This window comes from Elephas maximus, chromosome 24, assembly GCF_024166365.1.
Source record: "Elephas maximus indicus isolate mEleMax1 chromosome 24, mEleMax1 primary haplotype, whole genome shotgun sequence".
Taxonomy (NCBI): Eukaryota; Metazoa; Chordata; class Mammalia; order Proboscidea; family Elephantidae; genus Elephas; species Elephas maximus.
This window is the reverse complement of record NC_064842.1, coordinates 50,174,152-50,197,157: the sequence shown is the minus strand read 5'-3', so window position 1 is coordinate 50,197,157 and position 23,006 is coordinate 50,174,152. Positions and strand designations below refer to the sequence as shown.

General features: G+C 36.4%; 1 protein-coding gene across 1 annotated transcript; it reads left to right on the top strand.

Annotated features, from left to right (window-relative positions):
- The first annotated feature begins 12,922 nt into the window (after positions 1-12,922).
- PDC (phosducin) lies at positions 12,923-19,024 on the top strand. The gene is made up of 3 exons (XM_049868326.1): positions 12,923-13,001; positions 15,471-15,622; positions 18,497-19,024. Exons 1-3 carry the CDS (start codon positions 12,941-12,943, stop codon positions 19,022-19,024), a joined length of 741 nt encoding a protein of 246 aa, XP_049724283.1. The 5' UTR covers positions 12,923-12,940.
- The last annotated feature ends 3,982 nt before the right edge of the window (positions 19,025-23,006 follow it).

Sequence of the window (23,006 nt, the reverse complement as noted above, 5' to 3'; positions counted from 1 at the left end):
ACCTGTGTTTCATTGACTACGCAAAGGCATTCAACTGTGTGGATCATAACAAATCATGGATAACATTGCAAAGAATGGGAATTCCAGAACACTTAATTGTGCTCATGAGGAACCTTCACATAGATCAAGAGGCAGTTGTTCAGACAGAACAAGGGGATCCTGATTGGTTTAAAGTCAGGAAAGCTGTGTGTCAGGGTTGTATTCTTTCACCATACCTGTTCAATCTGTATGCTGAGCAAATAATCCAAGCAGCTGGACGATATGAAGAAGAATGGGGTATCAGGATTGGAGGAAGACTCATTAACAACCTGCGTTATGCAGGTGACACAACCTTGCTTGCTGAAAGTGAAGATGACTTGAAGCACTTACTAACAAAGATCAAAGACCACAGCCTTCAGTATGGATTGCACCTCAACATAGAAAGAAAACAAAAATCCTCACAACTGGACCAATGAGCAACATCATGATAAACAGAGAAAAGATTGAAGTTGTCAAGGATTTCATTTTACTTGGATCCACAGTCAACAGCCGTGGAAGCAGAAATCAAAAGACGCATTGCATTGGGTAAATCTGCTGCAAAGGACCTCTTCAAAGTGTTGAAGAGCAAAGATGTCACCTTGAAGACTAAGGTGCGCCTGACCCAAGCCATGGTCTTTTCAATCACATCATATGCATGTGAAAGCTGGACAATGTATAAGGAAGACTGAAGAAGAACTGATGCTTTGAATCGTGGTGTTGGCGAAGAATATTGAATACACTGTGGACTGCCAAAAGAAGAAACAAATCTGTCCTAGAAGAATTACAACCAGAACGCTCCTTAGAAGCAAGGATGGCGAGACTGCATCTTACATACTTTGGACATGTGGTCAGGAGGAATCAGTCCCTGGAGAAGGACATCATGCTTGGCAGAGTACAGGATCAGTGGAAAAGAGGAAGACCCTCAACGAGGTGGATTGACGTGGTGGCTGCAACAATGAGCTCAAGCATATCAACAATTTTAAGGATGGCTCAGGACTGGGCAGTGTTTCGTTCTGTTGTGCATAGGGTCACTATGAGTCAGAATCGACTCAACGGCACCTAACAAGAACAACAATTAAAAAACACTAGTTAAAATCTTGGAAACCCTGCTGGTGTAGTGGTTAAGGGATATGTCTGCTAAACAAAAGTCTGGTGGTTGGAATCCACCAGGGAACTCCTTGGAAACCATATGGGGCAGTTCTATTTTGTCCTATTTCAGTTCCTATGAGTCAGAATTGACTCGATGGCAACAGGTTTTGTTTGTATGTTTTAGTTAAAATTTCTATTTACTCTAAGAATTTTCAGATTCTATGTTCATTATAAGGTTAAAAATGAATTTCAAGTAACGCCAGTAGTACTCATCCTATTGCCATTGAGTCAATTTTGACTCATAGCAGCCCTATAGTAGTACTAGAGTCCTACAATAACCTATTATTTGCCATATAACCTTTTAAATATGCTTAATATTTAAAGAAGATTCCATAATTTCATGTTTTCAGAGGATGTTTAATCTGCCTTAGGCAAGACAGTTTACTCATTAATAGTGTGGGACCTGGAACTAAGTCACACCTGAGTTCTAATCCTGGCTTCTTTATAGACATACTGTAAACTTTTTGAACATAAAAACTTTGTTTTCTTTGCTGCTGTATACCTTGTTCATAGAAGAGTGCTTGTCACAGAGCAGGCATTCCATAAATACTTGAGAACAAATGCGTGAAATTGGATGTTACAAAATCTATTTAGTCTGTTTCTTCATCTGTAAAATTATACTTGACTTACTTCAGAGGATTGTTGTGAAGATTAAATGAGAGAACATCTGTAAAGCATTTAACACCTCATCTGGCATGTTAAGCACTTCAAGCATGCTAATTATTAATATTGTTCCTGTTTTCTAGGACATTCTCAGCTGGCATAAAATATTTTTCTTTGTAACGTGACAGTATTCCAGTATCCTTAAAATTGGATATAAAATCTCAACAAATAATTTTGTAACTTTCAGTAATATTCAAAATCTATCAGGAAGCATGTGTGTGAAATAATAAACTTGGTGGGTTTTGACTTGATGGGATAAACTTTTTTTTTTCCCCCCCTTTAGAAAATGGTAAGTGATTTCTGAGAATCGGTATCAGTCCATGCTGGAAAAAGAGAAGTTTTTTTTTCTCAAATGACATAAAATAGGTGAAAAAAGATTGTATTTACCATAGAATTTGAAACTCTGTTTTGTTCGTTTTTGCCCCCTGCCCCTTCCCAGCTAACGAATAGGCTTTGCTAATAATTCTCTTACGTAAATCCTATTACTTGTTCAGAGCTATTTCTGCAAGGGTCATCAATATCCAAGGATCTAAACCGGAGCTTAAACCTGTCCAAGTTCAAGAGGAGTACAGTAGACAGGGAGCCTCCGCCACTGAACACAATCAAGGACACCAGACAAACTGTGAGTCCACAGGTCGTCTTCTTGATAACATAATTTTTCAATTTTTACTTTAGGGGGAAAATGATTTTATTATTTATATATTATTCTGTCTTATTTTAATATATTTCAAAGTAACATAAAGTTCTGATTTATTAAACTGTACAGACAATTAGATAGTGTATATCTTTCCCTCTTAAAATGGTTTCCGTTAGTCATCTCCACCAATGGAAATTCAGGGTAAACATGCAGTTTTGCTCTCCGGTATTCTTGACAGTTAAAAGAAGACCGTGAATAAAGAAATGATTTTGAAATTTCAAATTCTTCAGTCCTTGAGTGAAGGGAGTACTGAAGGGAAGAACTGATGGTTCCTCGCACTTCATGCTTGGGATTGGGCACTGAGGCTCCAGAGTTGTGAGAGGCACTGTTAGAACGCTAAAGCATTCTCAGACCTTTGAATCATACACTTATCAGCCCTGTGTTGACATTTTTACTAAGTAGTGCTTTTTGTTGTTGTTTTTGCTGTCGGGGCTGCTGCTGTTGTTCCAATCTTTAAAGTGGAGATAATGATGTCTGTTTCAGAAAGTTATAGTTTTTTGATATTTCTTAAATTAGGTGAAAATTCTTTCAATTGGTTTTATGTTTCTTCTATTTTGCTCCCTTGGAGTTGGTTATTATTACTAGTAACCTTGTAATTACTAGTAACGTAGCCGATTGTACATGGTAGTTAAAATCACCTAACATTAAAGCCAGAAAAAAACTTCAGAAATCATCTCATTCATCATGGCAATTTTCTATTGATTAAGTCTTGGCTTGACTATTAATAAACTGGATTTGATATTTTATAAGCTATTGTCAACAATATACATGAAGCTTTCACGAGAAAGTCTGAAATGGAATTCAAGCAGTATGTACTATAATATATATTACATATATGGTTCATATATTTACAAGATAAAGCAGTACTTTAAAGGAGAAAGCTGCTCTAATTTTTTTTTTCTTTTGTGAGATTCTAACACTTCTATTTTTCTCCAGAACAAGTAAGAGAGTATCTGTAGGTGGTGACAGCAAACCTGGATAGGTTGATGGATTTTTCTTTCATTTAGGGACAAGAATTAAGTATAATTTGAAAAGCTTAAATTATCTGAGAATAAATATTTTTTACCAAAGATACCAGTTGGAAAATAGGAGATTCCTATTCACTATGCATTCCTGACCTACAAATTGTTTACAGGTTCCCACCATCCCCCATATGCCAGTCTCAGCTATTGGAAAAATAAAACTCTCTGAGAAGGGTAGAAGCTGGGAAAATATTTCATTTGCACTGCAGCATCTTCTATCAAAGTTTTCATCACAGTTTTATCAAAGTTGTGAAGCCCTTTATATAGATGCTGGGGGAAAATTTTGTACATAAAGTAAGGAATGTCTTCAATAGAATCAAAGTGTGTTTTTACAGGTAAAAGAGAAAACTCACATTTACTGAACATCAACCATTTGCTTAGCATTTTCTTATTCTCCACAGCCATTTTGAGGACGGTGTGTCCTACATTCCACTCAATCTTCTGAAAATTTATTTTTAAAGAAAACTCATTATGATACCACAAAATCAGAAGTAGACCTACCCCAAAATTAACAGCTAGAATTACTAAAGGTAACAACACAAACCCTGAGTGTTAATACCATCTCTGCAAATTCCTATACTGTTAAAGATCTGAAATTCAGGAAAGATACATAAATTAATACATATTTTAAATTAATATAAATTTTAAACACAAAAAGGCAAATCTAAGAGAAAATCACTAAAATACACAAAATTGTGGGTAGGAAAGTCAATCACTGGAAAACAAGTATGTTCCATTCAAAACAAATCCTCACCTCCCATTGCCCACATGTAGGGTAGAGAAAAGGGAAATAATGGCATAGATGAAATAATTAGATATAGGCAATTATCTGAGAGACAATGGAAGCCTCCACAAGCCCAGTAATAAACCCCGTAATCTGACATGGTTCTGTCAGACCTGTGTGATGTGGGATTCCCATCACTAATCTTCTTTCAATAAGAAAGAAAAAGCAGAACATTTTTTAACAGAAGTCCAATATGACATTGGGGAAGATAGTCATAGCAGGGGTTAACACATCTCATATGTATACATTAGTGCTGGTGAGCACATTAGCCTGGCTTAGTTGATCAGATTAGCTCATAGTCACCTTGGAAAACGTAGGGAAAAAAGAGGCCTAAAGAGATGTACGGCTCTAGGTGGAGAAAGACAGAACATGAAGCCAGTGGCGTAACTAGGGTTGGTGTCACCCAGTGGGGAAACTCATGGTATCACCCCCCATGGACCTCCTCCCATACCAGATCATGTAATAAATAATTGTTATACATGTAAGTTTACCATCAATTTTAATCATACAATATGTGATAAATATAGTTGTAAATTGCTTAAAAGTAATATTTCTTAGATTACATGAATGCTAACAACAAAATCTTTCTAAATTGAATTACAACATTACTAGGCCCTTTACCACCTTAGACAGGACAGAGCCTAGCCCTGTCCAGCTGTCCCTCAGTTCATTCAAACTGTGAACTTGTGCAGCCCTGCCCTTTGAGGTTGTTGTACAGCCAATCGGGTTTGTTCCCTCAGGTGAGACAAAGCAAGAATGGAGGATGTGGGTGGGCTGTTGTTAGGTACCAACTTAGTTCCGACTCATAGCAACCCTGTGTACAACAGAACGAAATACTTCCCAGTCCTGCGTCATCTTCACAATCGTTGCTATGCTTGAGCCCATGGTTGCAGCCACTGTGTTAATCCACCTTGTTGAGGGTCATCCTCTTTTTCACTGACCCTCTACTTTACCAAGCATGACGTCCTTCTCCAGGGACTGGTCCCTTCTGATAACATGCCCAAAGTACATGAGATGGAGTCCCACCATCCTCACTTCTAATGAGCATTCTGGCTGTACTTCTTCCAAGACAGGTGTCTTTGTTCTTCTGACAGTCCGTGGTATATTCAATATTCTTTCCCAACGCCATGATTCAAAGGCATCAATTCTTCTTCGGTCTTCCTTATTTATTGTCCAGTTTTTGCATGCGTATGAAGAGGCGATTGAAAATACCACGTCTTGGGTCAGGCACGCCTTAGTCCTTAAAGTGACTTCTGTACTTTTTAACACTTTAAAGAGGACTTTTGCAGCAGATTTGCCCAAGGCAATGTGACGTTTGATTTCTTAACTGCTGCTTCCGTGGGCGTTGATTATGAATTCAAGTGAAATGAAAATTGGTCCGGTTGTTTTCTATATGTTGAGGTGTAATCCATACTGAAGGCTGTAGTCTTTGATCTTCAGTAAGTGCTTCAATTTCTCTTTGCTTTCAGCAAGGAAGGTTGTGTCATCTGTATTTCGCAAGTTAATGAATCTTCTTTCAATCCTGATGCCGACCGAGTTCTTCTTCATAAAATCCGGCTTCTCAGATTATTTGCTCAGCATACAGATTAAATAAGTATGGTGAAAGGATACAGTCCTGATACACACCTTTCCTGATTTTAAGCCACACAGTGTCCCCTGTTCTGTTAGAACGACTGCCTCTTTTTCTCTGTACAAGTTTGGCATGAGCACAATTAAGCATTCTGGAATTCCCATTCTTAGCAATATCATCCATAATTTGTTATGATCCACAGCTGAGTGACTCTGTGTAGTTGATATATTACAGGTAAACATCTTTCTGATATTCTTTGTTTTTGTCAAGATCCGTCTAACGTGAGCAACAATATCCCTTGTTCTGTGTCCTCTTCCGAATTCAGCTTGAATTTCTGGCAATTCTCAGTCAATGTACTGCTGCAACTGTTTTTAAACTATCTTCTGCAAAATTTTACTTGTGTGTGATATTAATGATATTGTTCAATAATTTCTGCATTCTGTCGGATCACTTTTCTTTGGAATGGGCACAAATCTGGATGGATCTCTTCTAGTTGGTTGGATCTCTTCCGAACTTCTCGACATAGATGAGTGAGCACTTCCAGTGTTGCATCCATTTGTTGAAATATCTCAAATGGTACTTCTTCGGTTCCTGGAGCCTTGTTTTTTGCCAATGCCTTCATTGCAGCTTGGGCTTCTTCCTTCAATACAGCCAAGGTCTTGATCATATGCTACCTTCTGAAATGGTTGAATATCGACCAGTTCTTTTTGGTACAGTGACTCTGTATTTCTTCCATCTTCTTTGATGCATCCTGCATCATTCAATATTTTTCCCATAGAATCCTTCAATATTGCAACTCGAGGCTTTAATTTTTTCTTCAGTGCTTTAAGTTTGAGAAATGCTGAGCATATTCTTCCCTTTGGTTTTCTAACTCCAGGTCTTTGCATATTTCATTAAAATACTTTGCCTTCTTGAGCTGCCTTTTGAAATCTTCTGTTCAGCCTTTTTACTTCATCATTTCTTTCTTTTGCTTTAGCTACTCCAGTTCAAGAGCAAGCTTGAGTCTCTTTTAACATCCTTTTTGGTCTTTTCTTTCTTTCCTGTCTTTATAATAACCTTTTGCTTTTTTCATGTATGATGTCTTTGATATCATTCCATAACTCATCTGGTCTTCGGTGTCTGAGGTAAAGAGGTGTAATTTCTCTTCCTCCCTTCCCTGCCCCTGCCCAGTTTTCACTGGCTCTCATCCTCAGGGAGGCAAGGGAAGAATCCTTTTTGTTCTGAGCACCTGTCACTACTGGGTGAATATTTCACAAGTTAATTGGTAAAAAGCGTGTTAGATCCGGTTTTGCCCCTTCCATTTCCCCTACTGAGCCTAGAGGGTGGTCATTTTGGTGTCATTCCCTCTGACAGAGTCACCCTCTGTGGTCCACACACACCCCTCATGCCACCCTAGTGACGCCACTGCATGAAGCTCTGCATAGGTGAGCGGCATACAGTGTGATACCCTTATGGAACACAAATTAAGACACAGAATCCAGGTTTCTAACAACAGTGAAGGTTAAGGAAGATGTGTGTAGCTTTTGTCTACCCAGTAGTTTTGCTTGGTTTCAGCCATCTAACAATGCAGTGTGCTCCAGGTACTGTCTTAAAGATAGATAGTTTGCTAAATTCCTTTTATTTGAGTTAAAGAGTTATTGTACTTCACTACTTGATTCCCAGTCATTTCCATCCCATGGCTAATCATGTTCAAGCGCAATAATGCCATTTTTAGAACAGCACTTTCTCTGAAACATCTCCTCCCAACAGGGAACATATGCATTCATGTATAAAAGAAAAGGAAGATAATTTTATTTTAAATTCCACAACAAAAGAACTATCTCTTGAGAATTTTACATTGGGACTATTTCAAGGTTCTATTGTTTTCGTATTTTGTGTGCCCATGAAAAGAATGCAGGTATGTCATAGGTAGAGAATCTGTTCTCATGTTTGGTTGTTTAAACTCTTTACTCTGTACTTATGGAAACCAGTATCAAAATAAGGCATTTAAGCCTCTACCAGTAATTTGAAGGAAACCAAAAGAAGGAATGAACCTCAGCCCTTCTGAATAAAATTGAGCACTTCTGTTGAGCATTTTTTTTCTCAGGCATTTCCCTTTTACTTCTCAAGGGAAAACAACAGTTGTTGAAATGCTTAACTTTTTTTTTTTTCCTCAGTGTGGAAAATTCTGCTACACACTGTATTCTTAGATGTACTTCTGTAGTTACTTGAGTTTATCTAACTAGATGAGCACATACTCTTCATCTTAAGTCTGTGTACCGCTCTTCTGATTTACTTCTTTACAGCAATATTCTCCATTCTATTGCAGTGAGTACAGAATACCAATATTTTCTTTAGGGCAGCAGAACAACTCCAAAACTGGCCAAGAAAATAACCGCTATTTATATTACCTGCATGCAGGGGCTTCCTGCCCTATATTTTTGTAGGGCCTTCTGTGTCATCCCAGGAATATGGGTCTAGAAGCAGGGAAAGAACTAGTAAAGAATCCAACAAATGGACAAGTTAATTCTATGCATAACTCATTCGCCTAACTGCAATCCTTAGAGGGTGGGTGGGGAACCCTGGGAAATCCAGAGGCTCCAAATATTTTGGGAAGTAAGGAAAATGCAAGCTATGGAGAGCCAGAGCACAGCGACAAGCATCTACATAGGATTAGATACTTCTTTATGAAATACAAAACAAACCAACTGTGTTTGTGATTCTTGACAAATGGAAAAGTGGCAGAACAAGTTTGAGAGACTGAAGTGTTAGTTTTTAAAGATACGCCGCACACTGAGAAGATTTTTTTTTTTAAATAAAACTTGAGCTAGATAATAGCAGGCCTAAGGAACAAATTTTAGGAATTGGTTTTGAAGACTGCTGAAGTCACAGAATTGTTATTTCAATTGTGTTAAGAAGATCAAATACCATTCTTTGGAGTATAGATTTAATTCTTTTAAATGATATGAGACCACACAAAGCTCACAGTGTAACGTTTCCATAATTTTGCCACACATGCAAGAGTGTTATAACGAGCACTGCCTAGTTTTATTTTGATATACAATTGATGCATATTGCCTATCACACCTACTTTTATAAATGATACAGAGACATAAGAGTAATGATAAATTTTCAACCAAGTTGTATGATTGTCAAGAACCAATAGCAGGCAAGCCCATTTTGTTTTTTCTACTGACTTTCAACTGCTATTGTTACCAGTCATTTAGAATTAAATCAGATAACTTGGGGAAAAAATAGACTCTTTTATTACATTCACTATAAGTGAATGAGGTTTTATCCAAAACAGAGAAATGTATTACTCAAATAAACACTGTATCAAGCAGTTTAGGGACATGTTGACTTATTGATTTGTTATTTTCTGTGTCCTCACTTTGGTTCTAATGCATATACAAAAAAATTAGATTGATTTGCTTGGTTAATGGATTCATTCATTAAGTATTTTATTAAAGACACCACGGCATAGTGGAAAAAATACTTTTGTGAGAATTAAATACATGAAGTACCTACCAAATGGTTGTTGTTGTTGTTGTTGTTAGTTGCCATCAAGTTGATTCCGACCCATAGTGACCCCAAGTGTGCAGAGTAGAACTGCTCCATAGGGTTTTCAGGGCAGTGACCTTTCAGAAGCAGATCACTAGGCCTTACTCCCAAGGAACCCCTGGGTGGGTTTGAACTGTTAACCTTTCTGTCAGTAATCCAGTGCTTAGCCCTTTGCAGCACCCAGGGACTCCTTAGCACATTATTTTTAAAAATGCTGCTCTTACTTACTATTTACATTGTGTGAAACAAATGTAAGAAACAAGACAAAGACAATTAAAAAATGTCTGTCTTCAAAGAACTTCCAGTACTGAAGGAGAGAGGCATGAAAACTAAATGCTGTAAATTGTTGTGGATGCCAGGAGAGAAGTCAGTTTAGGATAAAGTGATGAGATCACTCGCCTGTTTGAAAATCTGCCAGTCATCTACAACAGAAAGCAAAGCTTTTCTTGAGAAATACTGAGAACAGACAAGTCAATTCTAAACTAGATATTCTGATTAGATTGGATGAACGTATTTAAAATGATTATCAATTGTCATCATCACAGTGTCATGTGAACAATGATAATGAAATGTCTTAGCAGCGTATTTGAGTTTTTAGAGTCTTCTTAAACCAAAGTCTAAGAAGTTTACTCATTTATTTTCTATTCTAGACCATCATTATTATGCATGAAACAGGGACAAGATACAGAATCATTTAAAAATTGCCTCATTTTATTTCATGGTAAAATTACTAAACTGGTTGGGAGTAAGGTGTTAGGACAAAGTTTGAGAAATGTTATTTTGTCGAAGCCACTATTTTAAATTTTTATTAAAATCTTACATTAAGAGAAAAGTAAAATCCTACTTGGGTAGAAGCCCCGCCCCCCCAAAAAAAGAAAGAAAAGAAAACAAACCTGTTGCTGTCGAGTAGATTCTGACTCATAGAGACCCTATGGGACAGAGGAGTAGAACTGCCCCAGAGAGTTTCCAAGCAGGGCCTGGTGGACTCAAGCTGCTGACCTTTTGGTTAGCAGATATAGCTCTTAACCACTAAGCCACCAGGGTTTCCATTTTGGTAGAATTATACATTAAACTATATTCTTCACCAATATTAACTTTTTTTTTATCTTTTGAAGAGTGTGTTCATACAGTTTTAAATGAATACTATTCCGTCAAAAAATACCTAAATAAAAAATTTCTTAACGACACAAATATTAAGGCAGTATTGTAACTGTCTAAAATCAAAAAGAAACATACCAGCTTTTTATAATAATGCAAGAGTTAAGCACTCAACTACCGGCTGAAAGGTTGGCAGTTCCAACCCTCTCAAAGGTGCCTCGGAAGACAGGCCTAGCAACCTGCTTCCAAAAGATCATAGCCTTGAAAATCCTATGGAGCTGGTCTGCTCTGCACACATGGGGTCACACTGTGTCAGAATTGACTCGATGACAACTCACAACAACTGGATGAAAAAAATGTAACTCTTTAAATCACAGTGAATCCTGATGACGATAATGTTTTTCTCTCTCCTTGCCCTGGTTTACCTCCAATTTCCAATCACACACAGATGCATTCACTACCACCAAAAGCCTTGTGATGAGTCTATTGTTATTTTGAAATCTTTTAACCTAGAGCAGACATGGAATTTTTTAGCCACTAATAATACTATGCAGAACCCTGGTTATATGCTCAGCTGCTAACTGAAAGGTTGGCAGTTCGAATCCACCAGAAAGATGTGGCTGTCTGCTTCCATAAAGATTACAGCTTTAGAAACCCTGTGGGGCAGTTCTTCTTTGTCCTGTAGGGTCACTAGGAGTCAGAATTGACTCGGCAGCAGTGGGTTTGGTTTTTGGAAATAATATTATTGCAAATCAAATGTTGATCATATTTTTAAATGACTGATTCATAGTATATACATAAAAATAAGATATATTTTTATTTCATTTAACAGACTCATATAGAACTTACTTTTTGCCAGGATGGAGCCCTGGTGACACAGTGGTTAAGAGTGTGGCTGCTAACCAAAAGGTTGGCAGTTTGAATCTACCAGCTGCTCCTTGGAAACCTTATGGGACAATCCTACTCTGTTGTATAGGTTGGCTATGAGTTGGAATTGACTCAACGGCCACAGGTTTGGTTTTTTGTTGTTGTTGATAAGCACCTTACAAATATCGTTTAAATTAATTTTAGGATGATAGTGCAAATTTTGAGGAAGGTAATTATTTGAGATAATTAGAAAACCCCAGAGTGAGTTAGATGACGAGGATATTAATAGGAATGTATATCAAAACTATCGATAGCTAATTATACTCTACTTGTTTCTTCCTCTAAAGAGGCTTCAAGCAGTGCAAGTAAGCAGGACAGATTATCCAATAAGCAAGGTAAGCATGGGCTTACTTGTGCTTACTTACTTATCTGTATGAACAATTTCACATGAGTTTCACCACATTTTTGATATCAATTGTTACTATATTCTCCCAGACTTGAAATTTTCAGGAAAATCACAACTATGTTAACTCCTTATTGGATGTGTCAATACAGCTAAGAATTGAGTTTTGTAGCTACTTAAAGGATAAATAAGCTAACAGGTTGGAATTAAGTAAGAAATTAAAAAATGTCCTACTTGAAGACATCAAGCAGTTTCCTGTGAGTAAAAGTCCATCCACTTTTAGTAGATTGTGTGATATATATTTTAGTTTCTCAAAAGGTCTGTAAGCTTAGCTCCTGGTTGTTTTCATTTGTTTGGTAGGTAATGTTGACATCAGAACTTACTCTCTGGTATGAAGACATGTTATAGTATTCAGGTTTTGAAGCAAAGTGTTCCTTATACCATCATTCTTTAATGCCTATTCAGCTGTTGGATTTGTCAAACCCCATTAAGAAAAATGATTGTTTTCTAGTATATTAACTGCTATAATAAGGTAGTAGTTAAAAGAGTTGGCTCTAACTTCTAATAATTTAGGCTTAAATCTGCTCCACCACTTACTGGGTGTTTTGAGGCAAGTAACTTAAAACTCTCTGTACTTCAGCTTCCTCAGTTGTAAAATGGTGTAAATAATTGTCCTTGTAACATACGGTCATATGAAAATAAATGATTATAAAATAAAATAATTGAAACGATTCTTAACAAATATTAAGTGTTCACTATACCATTAAAAAAAAATTTTTTTTATACCATTATTATTTTTTAATTTTTATTATTGTGCTGGGTTTGTACCATTATTATTTTTTAATTTTTATTATTAAAATATTGGGGTATAATTTTATGAATTTTGGTAACAAAAAATGAAAACCAATAATAAACAATGTTCACTAAGTATATAGACTGAAATTGAAAGACTTAAAGAAAAATAGACAAATTTTACATTATGCAAAATCCTCAGGTCCAGACATCTTTACATGAGATAAGATCTCTATCTCTATATGAGTATATAGAAATATACACATATATCTTGGAATTCTTCAGTCATCATTATATTTTGTTCATCCTCTAGATTATATCAAATCCAATCCCTAAAATGGAAGAAGCCAAAAGCCAAAGTTTGGAAGAGGACTTTGAAGGACAAGCCACACATACAGGTAAGCAAAGCTCCAAAAGAAAAAAAAAATCAATACAGAATTTATTTCAAATAATACCTTTGTATGGTTTGATAGAATTATCTAAGAAATACTTGAGTTGGTAAATTAATTTCAAATTGGACAACTTTTATTTACATAGACACCAAAGAATAACAAAAATACTAATTATTAAGAATTTCTTGCTGCCCAACTAACACAAAACTTCTCTATTTACACTATAATTAAGCCATTATCCTCTCTCCTAATTCCCCCAGTATGGACTTCCCTTGCCATTGTGAATAATAATAACCAAAAGGCAAATAAATATTTTGAGTCTTAAATTTTAATAATTTGGATCTGAAAAACATAAAGGGGATGATAAAAAAATTCTTGAATCAAACAGATTTTAAGATTTCTCCAGAAAACCCCAAATTTCAATTCATTTAATCTATAATCTGTTTTCTTAATCTGTTAAGAAATGGTGTGTGGCTGTCTATATACCACTAAGAGCTTACAAGTCAAATAGTATGACTTACATTAAAACAAAAAAGCCGGGTTTCTTTTAACTGTACTGAATATCATTTGATTGACATTTCCCTTTTTCTTTTAATAATATGGAGTCTTTAAGTTTATCCAGTGGGTGGGTTAAGTTTATCCAGTAAAAAAAAAAAAATTTTTAAATCCAGTAGTGTAAATAAATTCACACAAGTACTGTACTAAACACATAGGAATTCATTGTATAGTAGCAGTGAGAGCAATATCTTTCTAAGCATGACAGAAAACCTACATGTAAAGCCAGCTGCAGAAAAGAAGGAAGAAGGAAAGAGGGAAGGAGGAAGAGAGGGAGAGGAAAGAAAGAAGGCAGGCAGGCAGTGTCTGCTGCCTGGCAAAAGTAACCAAGAACGAATCCAAAAAACATTCAGTAAATCGGGAAATAACATTTGTAACTCATATGACAGGCAAATGGTTAATTTCCTAATATGTGTTAAAATCTCCTACAAATCAATAAAAAAAAGAACAACAACCTAATGGAACAATGGGCAAAAGACAGGACAGACCAGTCACAGAAAATTAAAAAAAAAAAAAGACATAAACTTAGAACTAGAGTGAGATACAATTTTCCACACAGTTGGTAAAAATGAAAATGTTTAATCACACTTTTGGAAAGAGGTACCCTCCCGTATTTCTGGTAGGAGTGTAAATTTGTACTTTTTCTGTACTGGCAGTTTAGCAAAATCAAAATTAGAAATGTATATACTCTCTGACGAAGCAATTTTACTTCTTTAACCTATAGATATACCTTCAGGCATAGACAAAACAATGCATCTGTAAGATTCATCACAAAGCATGTGTCCTTTTAAAGTGGAAACAACAATGTGCATCAATAAGAAACTGTTTAATTATGTATATGTACCCAATAGAGTGCCATGATTTCTTTAAAAAAAAAAAACCTCTACATATCTATATGAAAGAATCTTTGAGATATGTTACAAAGTGAAAAGAGAAAGATGGGGAAAAGTATGTATAACATACTATTCGTAGAAAACAGGAAAAAAAATTCTCTTTTCTATACACAAAAACACACACATGCACTTTTGTATATGCATAAAATATATCTGGAAGACTATACAAGAATACAAAATCATGGATTACCTGAGTATAATTTACATAACAAAAGCATAAAATATGCTTATTAGAAAATATGGAAGAGAAAGAGAATGCAGTATTAAAGGCACGCAGTTTTAGGGAAGAATATTCAATGTAATACTGAATATTTTCAAGAATTTGAGACCCTCCTTCCAAGCACTTTGATTTATCAGGGCAACTGAGTATCAGAATTCCAGTTGGATTGTCCTTGATTTAATCAATTTTTCTTAAATCTGAAAATCACATCCTTTCTATGTTTGTAAAAGATGTTTACAATCTGAAAAAGGACTGGCTGTTTTTGTAACGGTTTTCTTGAGGTCATTTTAGTTTTGTTAATTGAGGTCAGACCTCCCACTCACTGGTTGTCTTTCATGTGACATTATTATCGTTGTTTCCTGGATCCTGATAATATTGTAATTTGTTTTCCCAACAATCCCAGTTTCCTTTATTAATAGTGTGGTGACAATTTTAGTTTATCTTTGAAGCTTCTTTCCTATTTAATAAAAGTGATATTTTTCTAGCATTCTTATTTCCTCCCTACACTTAAAGTTTTGAATATCTTTACCCCTAAATTTTGCCAATAATTCAAAGTACTTAATTTGGATTTTCATTTGTTCTGATGTTTCAGAAAGATTCTTTGCCAAAACTGATTTAGCAAGACTAATGTAAATGAGCGTTTTTACGAGCAGGGCGGTCAGAAATTTCTAGCCCAAACAAGATGTCTGTTTCTGACGCAGGAGATGACAAGTCTATTCCCATGGTGATATTTACACAAATTTCAATTGTGGAAATGGTCCTTCTGAAAATAAAAAGGGAACTCATTTATTTTTAATTTTATTCTAGGACCCAAAGGAGTAATAAATGATTGGAGAAAGTTTAAATTAGAGAGTGAAGATAGTAATTCGATCCCTCCTAACAAGAAGGAGATTCTCAGGCAAATGTCTTCTCCTCAGAGTAGAGATGACAAAGACTCCAAAGAAAGATTCAGCAGAAAGGTAAGATAAGGAAAAACCAATAATAAATCATTTGCTATATGTTTTTCGGTCTACCTGACTGTAAAGAATCACTTTAGAAAATCTACGAAATATAGACACATCACAAAAGCATTGCTTGCAGCATTATTTGTACTGGCAAAAAAATGAGAATGAAGCGAATGCCTGTGAAGGCATTTCATCCTAACAAACACTTGGCAACTGTTAAAAGAAGGAGTTATAACTGCATAAGCCGACTTAGAGGCAGTTCTACAATGTACAGTTATGTGAGAAAGAAAGCAAGGGACAGAGAATTTTAAAGTATATGATCCCATTTAAAACAATGGAAAAAATTTATATACGTATGTTTATGCTTATTTAATTACATGAGCATGTATCTTCATATACATGTTTGTATGAAAAGCCACTCACTGAGCTGACAATATTGGTTATTTGGAAGGATGGGATTGATGGGGAGGAAAACAGGAGAAGGAGGGAGGTAAGTGGAATAAGCCACATTTTTTTTAACCCACGATAAAACCAAAAAGCAGCATTTTTTTTTTTTTTTTTTTTACAATATATCCCTTATTTACCTAAGGTATATAATGTGTAGGGGTCCCCAGATAGCGAAAACAGTTAAGAACTTGACTCCTGGCCAAAAGGTTGGTGGTTTGAGCCCACCCAGAGTTGCCTAAGAAGAAAAGGCCTGGCAATCTGCTTCTGGAAAGTTACAGCCTTGAAAACCCTATGGCGCAGTTGTACTCTGTATATACGGGATCACCATGAGTCAGAATGACCTCAAAGGCACCTAACAACAACAACAACAATATATAATGGGTATGTCTATACATAAGGAGATATGTTAAAAGACAATTTGTAAAATGTTAATGGAGATTATCTCAGAGCATTAAACTCATTGCCATCAAGTCTATTCCAACTCATGGCAACACCATGTATTACAGAGTAGAACTGCTCCATTGGGTTTTCTTGGCTATAACCTTTCAGAAGCAAATAGCCAGACCTTTCTTTATTGGCACCACTAGGTGGGTTCAAAACACCAACCTTTAGATTAACAGCTGAGCTAAAATGGTGAAATTTCAGTATTTATTACTTCCTTCATTTTTTATGTAATTTTAAGGTAATTTTTTAGTGTAAACATAAGCGTGTACTATTTATACAGTAGTAATAACCAGATTCCATTGCCATCAAGTCAATTCATAACAACCTTATAGGACACAGTAGTACTGCCTATGGGGTTCCCAAGGAGCAACTGGTGGATCTGAACTGCCAAACCTTTGGTCAGCAGCCATAGCTCTTAACCACTGCGCCACCAGAGCTCCACAGTATTAACATAAACCACGAAGTGCTTTTCATTGCAGGGAAAATATCACTTTAGTGTCATCTTTATCTGCAAACAGTGGGTATGAGTTCTGTATACTGATGCTGGACAGATTGCATCAAAAACATGCTTTGGTTCAGGCTTCTAATCTTTAAGTCTAAGATTTTGTTTTTGAGTTTTGGTTCCTTCACTGGCTTACTATGTGATATAGATAAGACAAGTTTTTCCAACTGAGGAATTATAATAACACCTCTTCCACCTGTTTTAAAGGAATGTAAAGAGAAGATCAATGTGAAAGTGTTTTGAAACATGTAAAATGATGTACAAATGTGAGACATTATATTTATTAAAAATTTGGTACTCAGGTTGTTAGTCGCTATAGAGTTGATTCGGACCCATGGTGAGCCCATATGTGCAGGGTAGAACTGCTCTGTAGGGTTTTCAAGGCTGTACTTTCAGGAAGCAGAACGCCAGGCCTATCTTTGGAAGCACCTCTGGATGGGTTTGAATTGCCAAATTTGCAGCTAGTAGGCGAGAACTTAACCATTTGTGCCATCCAAGGACTTTTAAATTTACACTAAACGTCGGCAGTTCAAATCCACCAGCCCATGAGAAAAGACCTGGTGATCTGCTCCTGTAAAGACTGCAGCCTAGAAAATCCTATAGAGGCGGTTCTCCTCTATCCTATAGGATGGCTATGAGTTGGAATCACCTCAACGGTGCACAACAACATATCTATATCTAAGGTCCCTGGGTAGCACAAATGGTTTGTGCTTGTCTGTGAACTGAAAGGTTGGTGGTTTGAACCCACCTAGCCACACTACAGATGAAAAGCCTCTCCATCTGCTTCCGGAAGTTTACAGCCTTGAAAACCCTATGGAGCAGTTCTACCCTATAGAGTGAGAATCAACTTGATGGCAACTAACAACTCCCACCCACCACTTCGCAGAAAGTTTTACAGAAAGAGAACAGCGTTACTGTCTTTGTTTTACCCTTGTCTTTCTATAAAACTTTCTCAAAGTGGCGGGGAGTTAAAGGGCTGAGTTCTGGCTGAGACTGTGAGCATCTCATGGTTGAACTATAGTCAGCCAAATTTATTTTTTCTTTATACATGCATTTAATCATTCATTTAATCATGAAATAATTAATGAATCCCTATTACGTGCCAAACACTATAGCAGATGTTAGACATACGGTGATGAATGAGACAAGCAAAACACCTACCCACATAGACTCATCTGTTGGAAAAACTGGCATTAATAATTAAACACATAAATATATAACACAATGCCAAGTAGTGTTCATTGCCATGAAGAAAAATAAACCAGTATAAAGAATAGGAAGTGCAGAGATCTTTTAGGTAGGGTAGCCGAGGAAGGTGACATTTAAACAAAGGGTTGAATGAGGTGAAGGAAAGACCATATCAACAGTGGGCAGGGAGATGGTTCCGTCAGAGAGAAGAGACAAAAACTCTTGGAGCTAAGAATGGGTTTGCTGTGTCTAAGGCATATAAATTTCTGACTGAATGATCTCTATCTATTCCTTTCATCTACTTCCAGATGAGCATTCAAGAATACGAACTAATCCATCAAGACAAAGAGGATGAAAACTGCCTTCGTAAATACCGTAGACAGTGCATGCAGGACATGCACCAGAAGCTGAGTTTTGGACCTAGATATGGGTTTGTATATGAGCTGGAAACTGGGGAGCAATTCCTGGAAACCATTGAAAAGGAGCAGAAGATCACCACAATTGTCGTTCACATTTATGAAGATGGCATCAAGGGCTGCGATGCTCTAAATAGTAGTTTAACGTGCCTTGCCATTGAATACCCTATGGTCAAGTTTTGTAAAATAAAAGCCTCTAATACAGGCGCTGGTGACCGCTTTTCCACAGATGTACTCCCCACGTTGCTGGTCTACAAAGGTGGGGAACTCATAAGCAACTTCATTAGTGTTGCTGAACAGTTTGCTGAGGAATTTTTTGCTGGAGACGTGGAGTCTTTCCTCAATGAATATGGGTTACTACCTGAAAGAGAGATACATGGCCTGGAGCAGGTCAACATGGAAGATGAGGATACTGAATAAGGATTTACTACACCAATATCCCGTATTTCTCTTTTACACATTGAAAGTTGATTTTGGTAGTATCCATATTCCTTTAGGGAAGATCAAGTATAGCCATGGCTATTATAATTTGGGGAGGAAAAAAAAAGATCAACACTAAAATTATATTATTAGCATTTCTTAGTTATGTTTAAGTGATATAACATTTTACTACATAAACACTGTAGTCTTCAGCAATATTGTTAGTAGACAATATAAAAAATTTTTTTTTAATATAGATATGGATAATATTGTGACATTTTTCAAAAAATTCTTTCACATTATGTAAGGAAGTGTTGGCTTTTTTACATCTTGATTTTCCCTCAGTGTTATTATTTGGGCTTTTTGAATTATATTATTAATTATAAATTTGCTTGTGTAATATGAATAAAGTCTCAAGAGAAAATAAATTTTCTACTTGAAGTCTACTATTTCTCAAGTATTAAATTTTCAAGGCCCTAAAAATATTATAAAGCCAAAATTACAAAAAGTTATCATTCAGTAAAAGATATAGTCCAACCAAACCAATGCATGAGAAACTTAGAAATACTGTGCCACATTAAAGTTGTAAAACAAAAGAGTATTTGTTAAAACTACAATTTCAGAATCTTATCTAGGAAAAAAAGGTAGAATGAAGGCAAGGCCTTTGTATTCTCTACACAAAAGGATATTATTTAGCAATAATAATATTAAAACTAACTATCATTTGTCGGTCACCTATTGTGGGCCAATACTTTATATATACTAAAACCTGCCGCTGTCAAGTCAATTCCAACTCATAGTGACCCTATAGGACAGAGTAGAACTGCCCTATGGGGTTTCCAAGGAGTGGCTGGTGGCTTCAAACTGCCAAGCTTTGGGTTAGCAGCCAAGCTCTTAACCACTACAATATATCTATCCTCATTATTAACTACAATTCTGTAAGTAGACAGTATTACTTTTGTTTTACAAATAATGAAACTGAGACTCAGAGAAGTGAAGGGGAAGTTCTACTTCTATTTCCACATAAAACATTTGGAAATCTCTCCTATATATGAAGTGCAAATAAATATAATTTTCTAACTATAATTCTGCAAATGTTTTAAATGCACAAATGTGTTGAAGGGCAAGATAAGGGAAATTTTCTAGGTGTCTGAGTCAGTGCAGAAACATAATGGTAACAGCTGAACTGATAGGGCCTACAACTGAAGATCCAGCGCTTGATTAAGTAACCAGAAACGGGCTTCCTGTGAGAATTGTGCTTAAAGTGGGCTTGCACATTTCCTCCTGGTTGCCTGATGTTGAAACCAGACAGTTGTCACAAATTCTAGCATCTACTCTTCTAAATGACTATTTCATAGCTTTTCTCCTTTCCTGAAAACATTTACTCCCCTGCCCGACTCCAACACTCAACGTTGTTCATAAGTCATTGAAAAAATAGAAATTATCAGATGAGACCTGCAGCATCTTTATGTCATCAGATCTAAAATGTGCACCTGCAGATACACACTGATTCCTCTGGTGTTATGATGGAAGAAGAGTCTAGACAGCTATTTAAAGCCAACTTTTTTTTTTTTTTTTAATCAAACTGTGCTCTGGATTCTATCCTCATCCACACTGGAATTTTCCTCCTGTGATTATTGCCCCTCTCTCTGCATCATGTTTCTCCCTTTCTCTATGTGATGTTATTCATGTTGGCTTATAAATGAATTTTAAAATTGTTCACTATTTAAAATATGCTCATCTATAATTTAAAATTGTCAGCTATCTGCTTTCCTTTATAATCAGGTCTCCTGAAAGAAGTATCTAATGTCACTTCACTCCCAATTTTTTTTTTTTTAATCCCATTCCAATCAGGTATTTGTCCCAACAACTCTAATTACAGTTGTAGTTATCCTGTCAAATTTAATGGTCATTCTCATTTCTTATTTTGTTCTATTTCCCACAGGCATGTGTAAGAGTAGACCATTTCTCCTCTTACTGAATTACTTTCTTTGACTTCTTTGACAACTTACTCTGCTGGTTTGTCTTCTCTCCTTCTATTTCTTACAAGTTTCTTTCCCTAACTTCTCTAAAGAACTCCTAAGTAACCTCCTCCAGACCATAGCCTTAAATATCATTTATATGCAGAACACTCTCAAATTCATATCTAGGGCTTTACCTCTTCCCTAGACTTCACAACCTACATCTCAACTGCCGGTCTTCTCTTGAACTTGGAACAGGTGCTTTTTTTGTTTGTTTGTTTGGTTTTTGAACATGTTCAAAAAGAAAAAAAGAAGGAAGGGGAAAAAAAAAACTGACTTTTCTCTCTAAAACTAGCCTTTCTCCTGCATCTCCCTAATCTGAATTTCTGCCAGTTGGCTGCTCTAAATCTAGGATTCATTCCTGATTCAGCTCTTTTGCTCACCTCTCACCTCCAATCCTTAAGTAAATGGTTTTGTTTCTGTTGCCAAAATATATTTCAAAGTCTAATCTCTTCTCTACATTTCTATGTAACCATCCTAGTCCAAGCCGCCATAACTTTGACATGGCTGTTCTAATAATAGATTTCCTCCCTAATCTTCTTGCTTCTAGTTTTGTGCCACTTCCCAGGTAAAAGCCAGAGTGAGCTTCTAAAAAATTTTTTTAAATCCTTAAAATTTTGCAATGGTTCCCCATTGTACTTAGGCCCTGCATGATCTGGCCCCACCCAATCTCTCCCAATTCATCTATTACTATTCTTCCCTTTATTTATGATACCCCATGCAACCAAGCTTCTCATTTATCTATCAAAACACCAAGCCAAAGCAAATTCCCATACCAGGGCTTCACATTTGCAGTTCCATACCAAGAAGAAGCCCTGATGGCACAGTGGTTAAGCACTCAGCTGCTAATCAAAAGGCCGGCGGTTCAAACCCACCAGTGACTCTGTGGGAGAAAGATGTGGTAGTCTGCTTCCGTAAAGATTACAGCCTAGGAAACCCTATGAGGTAGTTCTACTCTGTCCTATAGGGTCACTGTGAGTCAGAAAAGACTAGATGACAACAGGGTTTTGTTGGTTTTATACTTGGAAGGCTCTTAAATCTAGACACACTGAAGATCTCCGGATAAAATGTCACTTCCTCCTTTCATGTGTGTGTGTGTCTGTGTGGGTGTGTGTGTGATTAAAAACAGAACAAACAAACAAACGGTTGCCCTCCAGTCTATTCCAATTCATGGCAACCCCATGTGTGTCAGAATAGAACTGTGCTCCGTAGGTTTTTGGTTTTTTTTTTCCCAACCATCAGTGGCGTTTTATTTTGGGAGTTTATATGTATCACGCAGGTATTAATATCCTTCCTCTCACACCTACTTCTCCAACAAAACAAGATTAAAAAATTAACATATAAAAATATCTAGTTTCTCTAAAGTCTTAGGTTAAAAAAACCTTAAGTGGTGCCTTTCTCTTGTATGAGAATACTACTTTTTAAGGAGAATTCAGTCTGTTCACTACAGATTTCTATTTCTTCTGTGGGGGGAAATGGTCAATGCTTCTGTTTCCTTTAATAAATTCATTCCTCGATTATTATACATTATCATCCCCCACTTAACACTTCTTAGAAACTTGATTGTTGGATGCGTTTTCCATCGGCAAAATTTCAACGTGGCTTTGTGTGGTATGTCTAAGTGTCAGAAACAGCAGTGTTGATGCTCTGGTTTTGAGGGGAAATATACATAGAGATGCATAAACTCCCTGGTAGAACAACTATAGAAGACTGAAATAGGGTGTGCACAGATTCAAGAAGGCCGACAGAAAAAACTTGGTTTTGAATTCTGTGGCTGTAGGCCACCAAAGACTGCACTGAAGACCAAAATATCAATCTCCCCAGGAAGAAGTTTGGCTAGACACTGTGAACTAACAGGGATTCTGCTTCATTTTGTTCCAAGTATATCAGGGCAGACACACACAAGGTGGAGTAGCATGAGTCATTCGCAGAAATATAACCTGTGTCTGAACATCATAGGC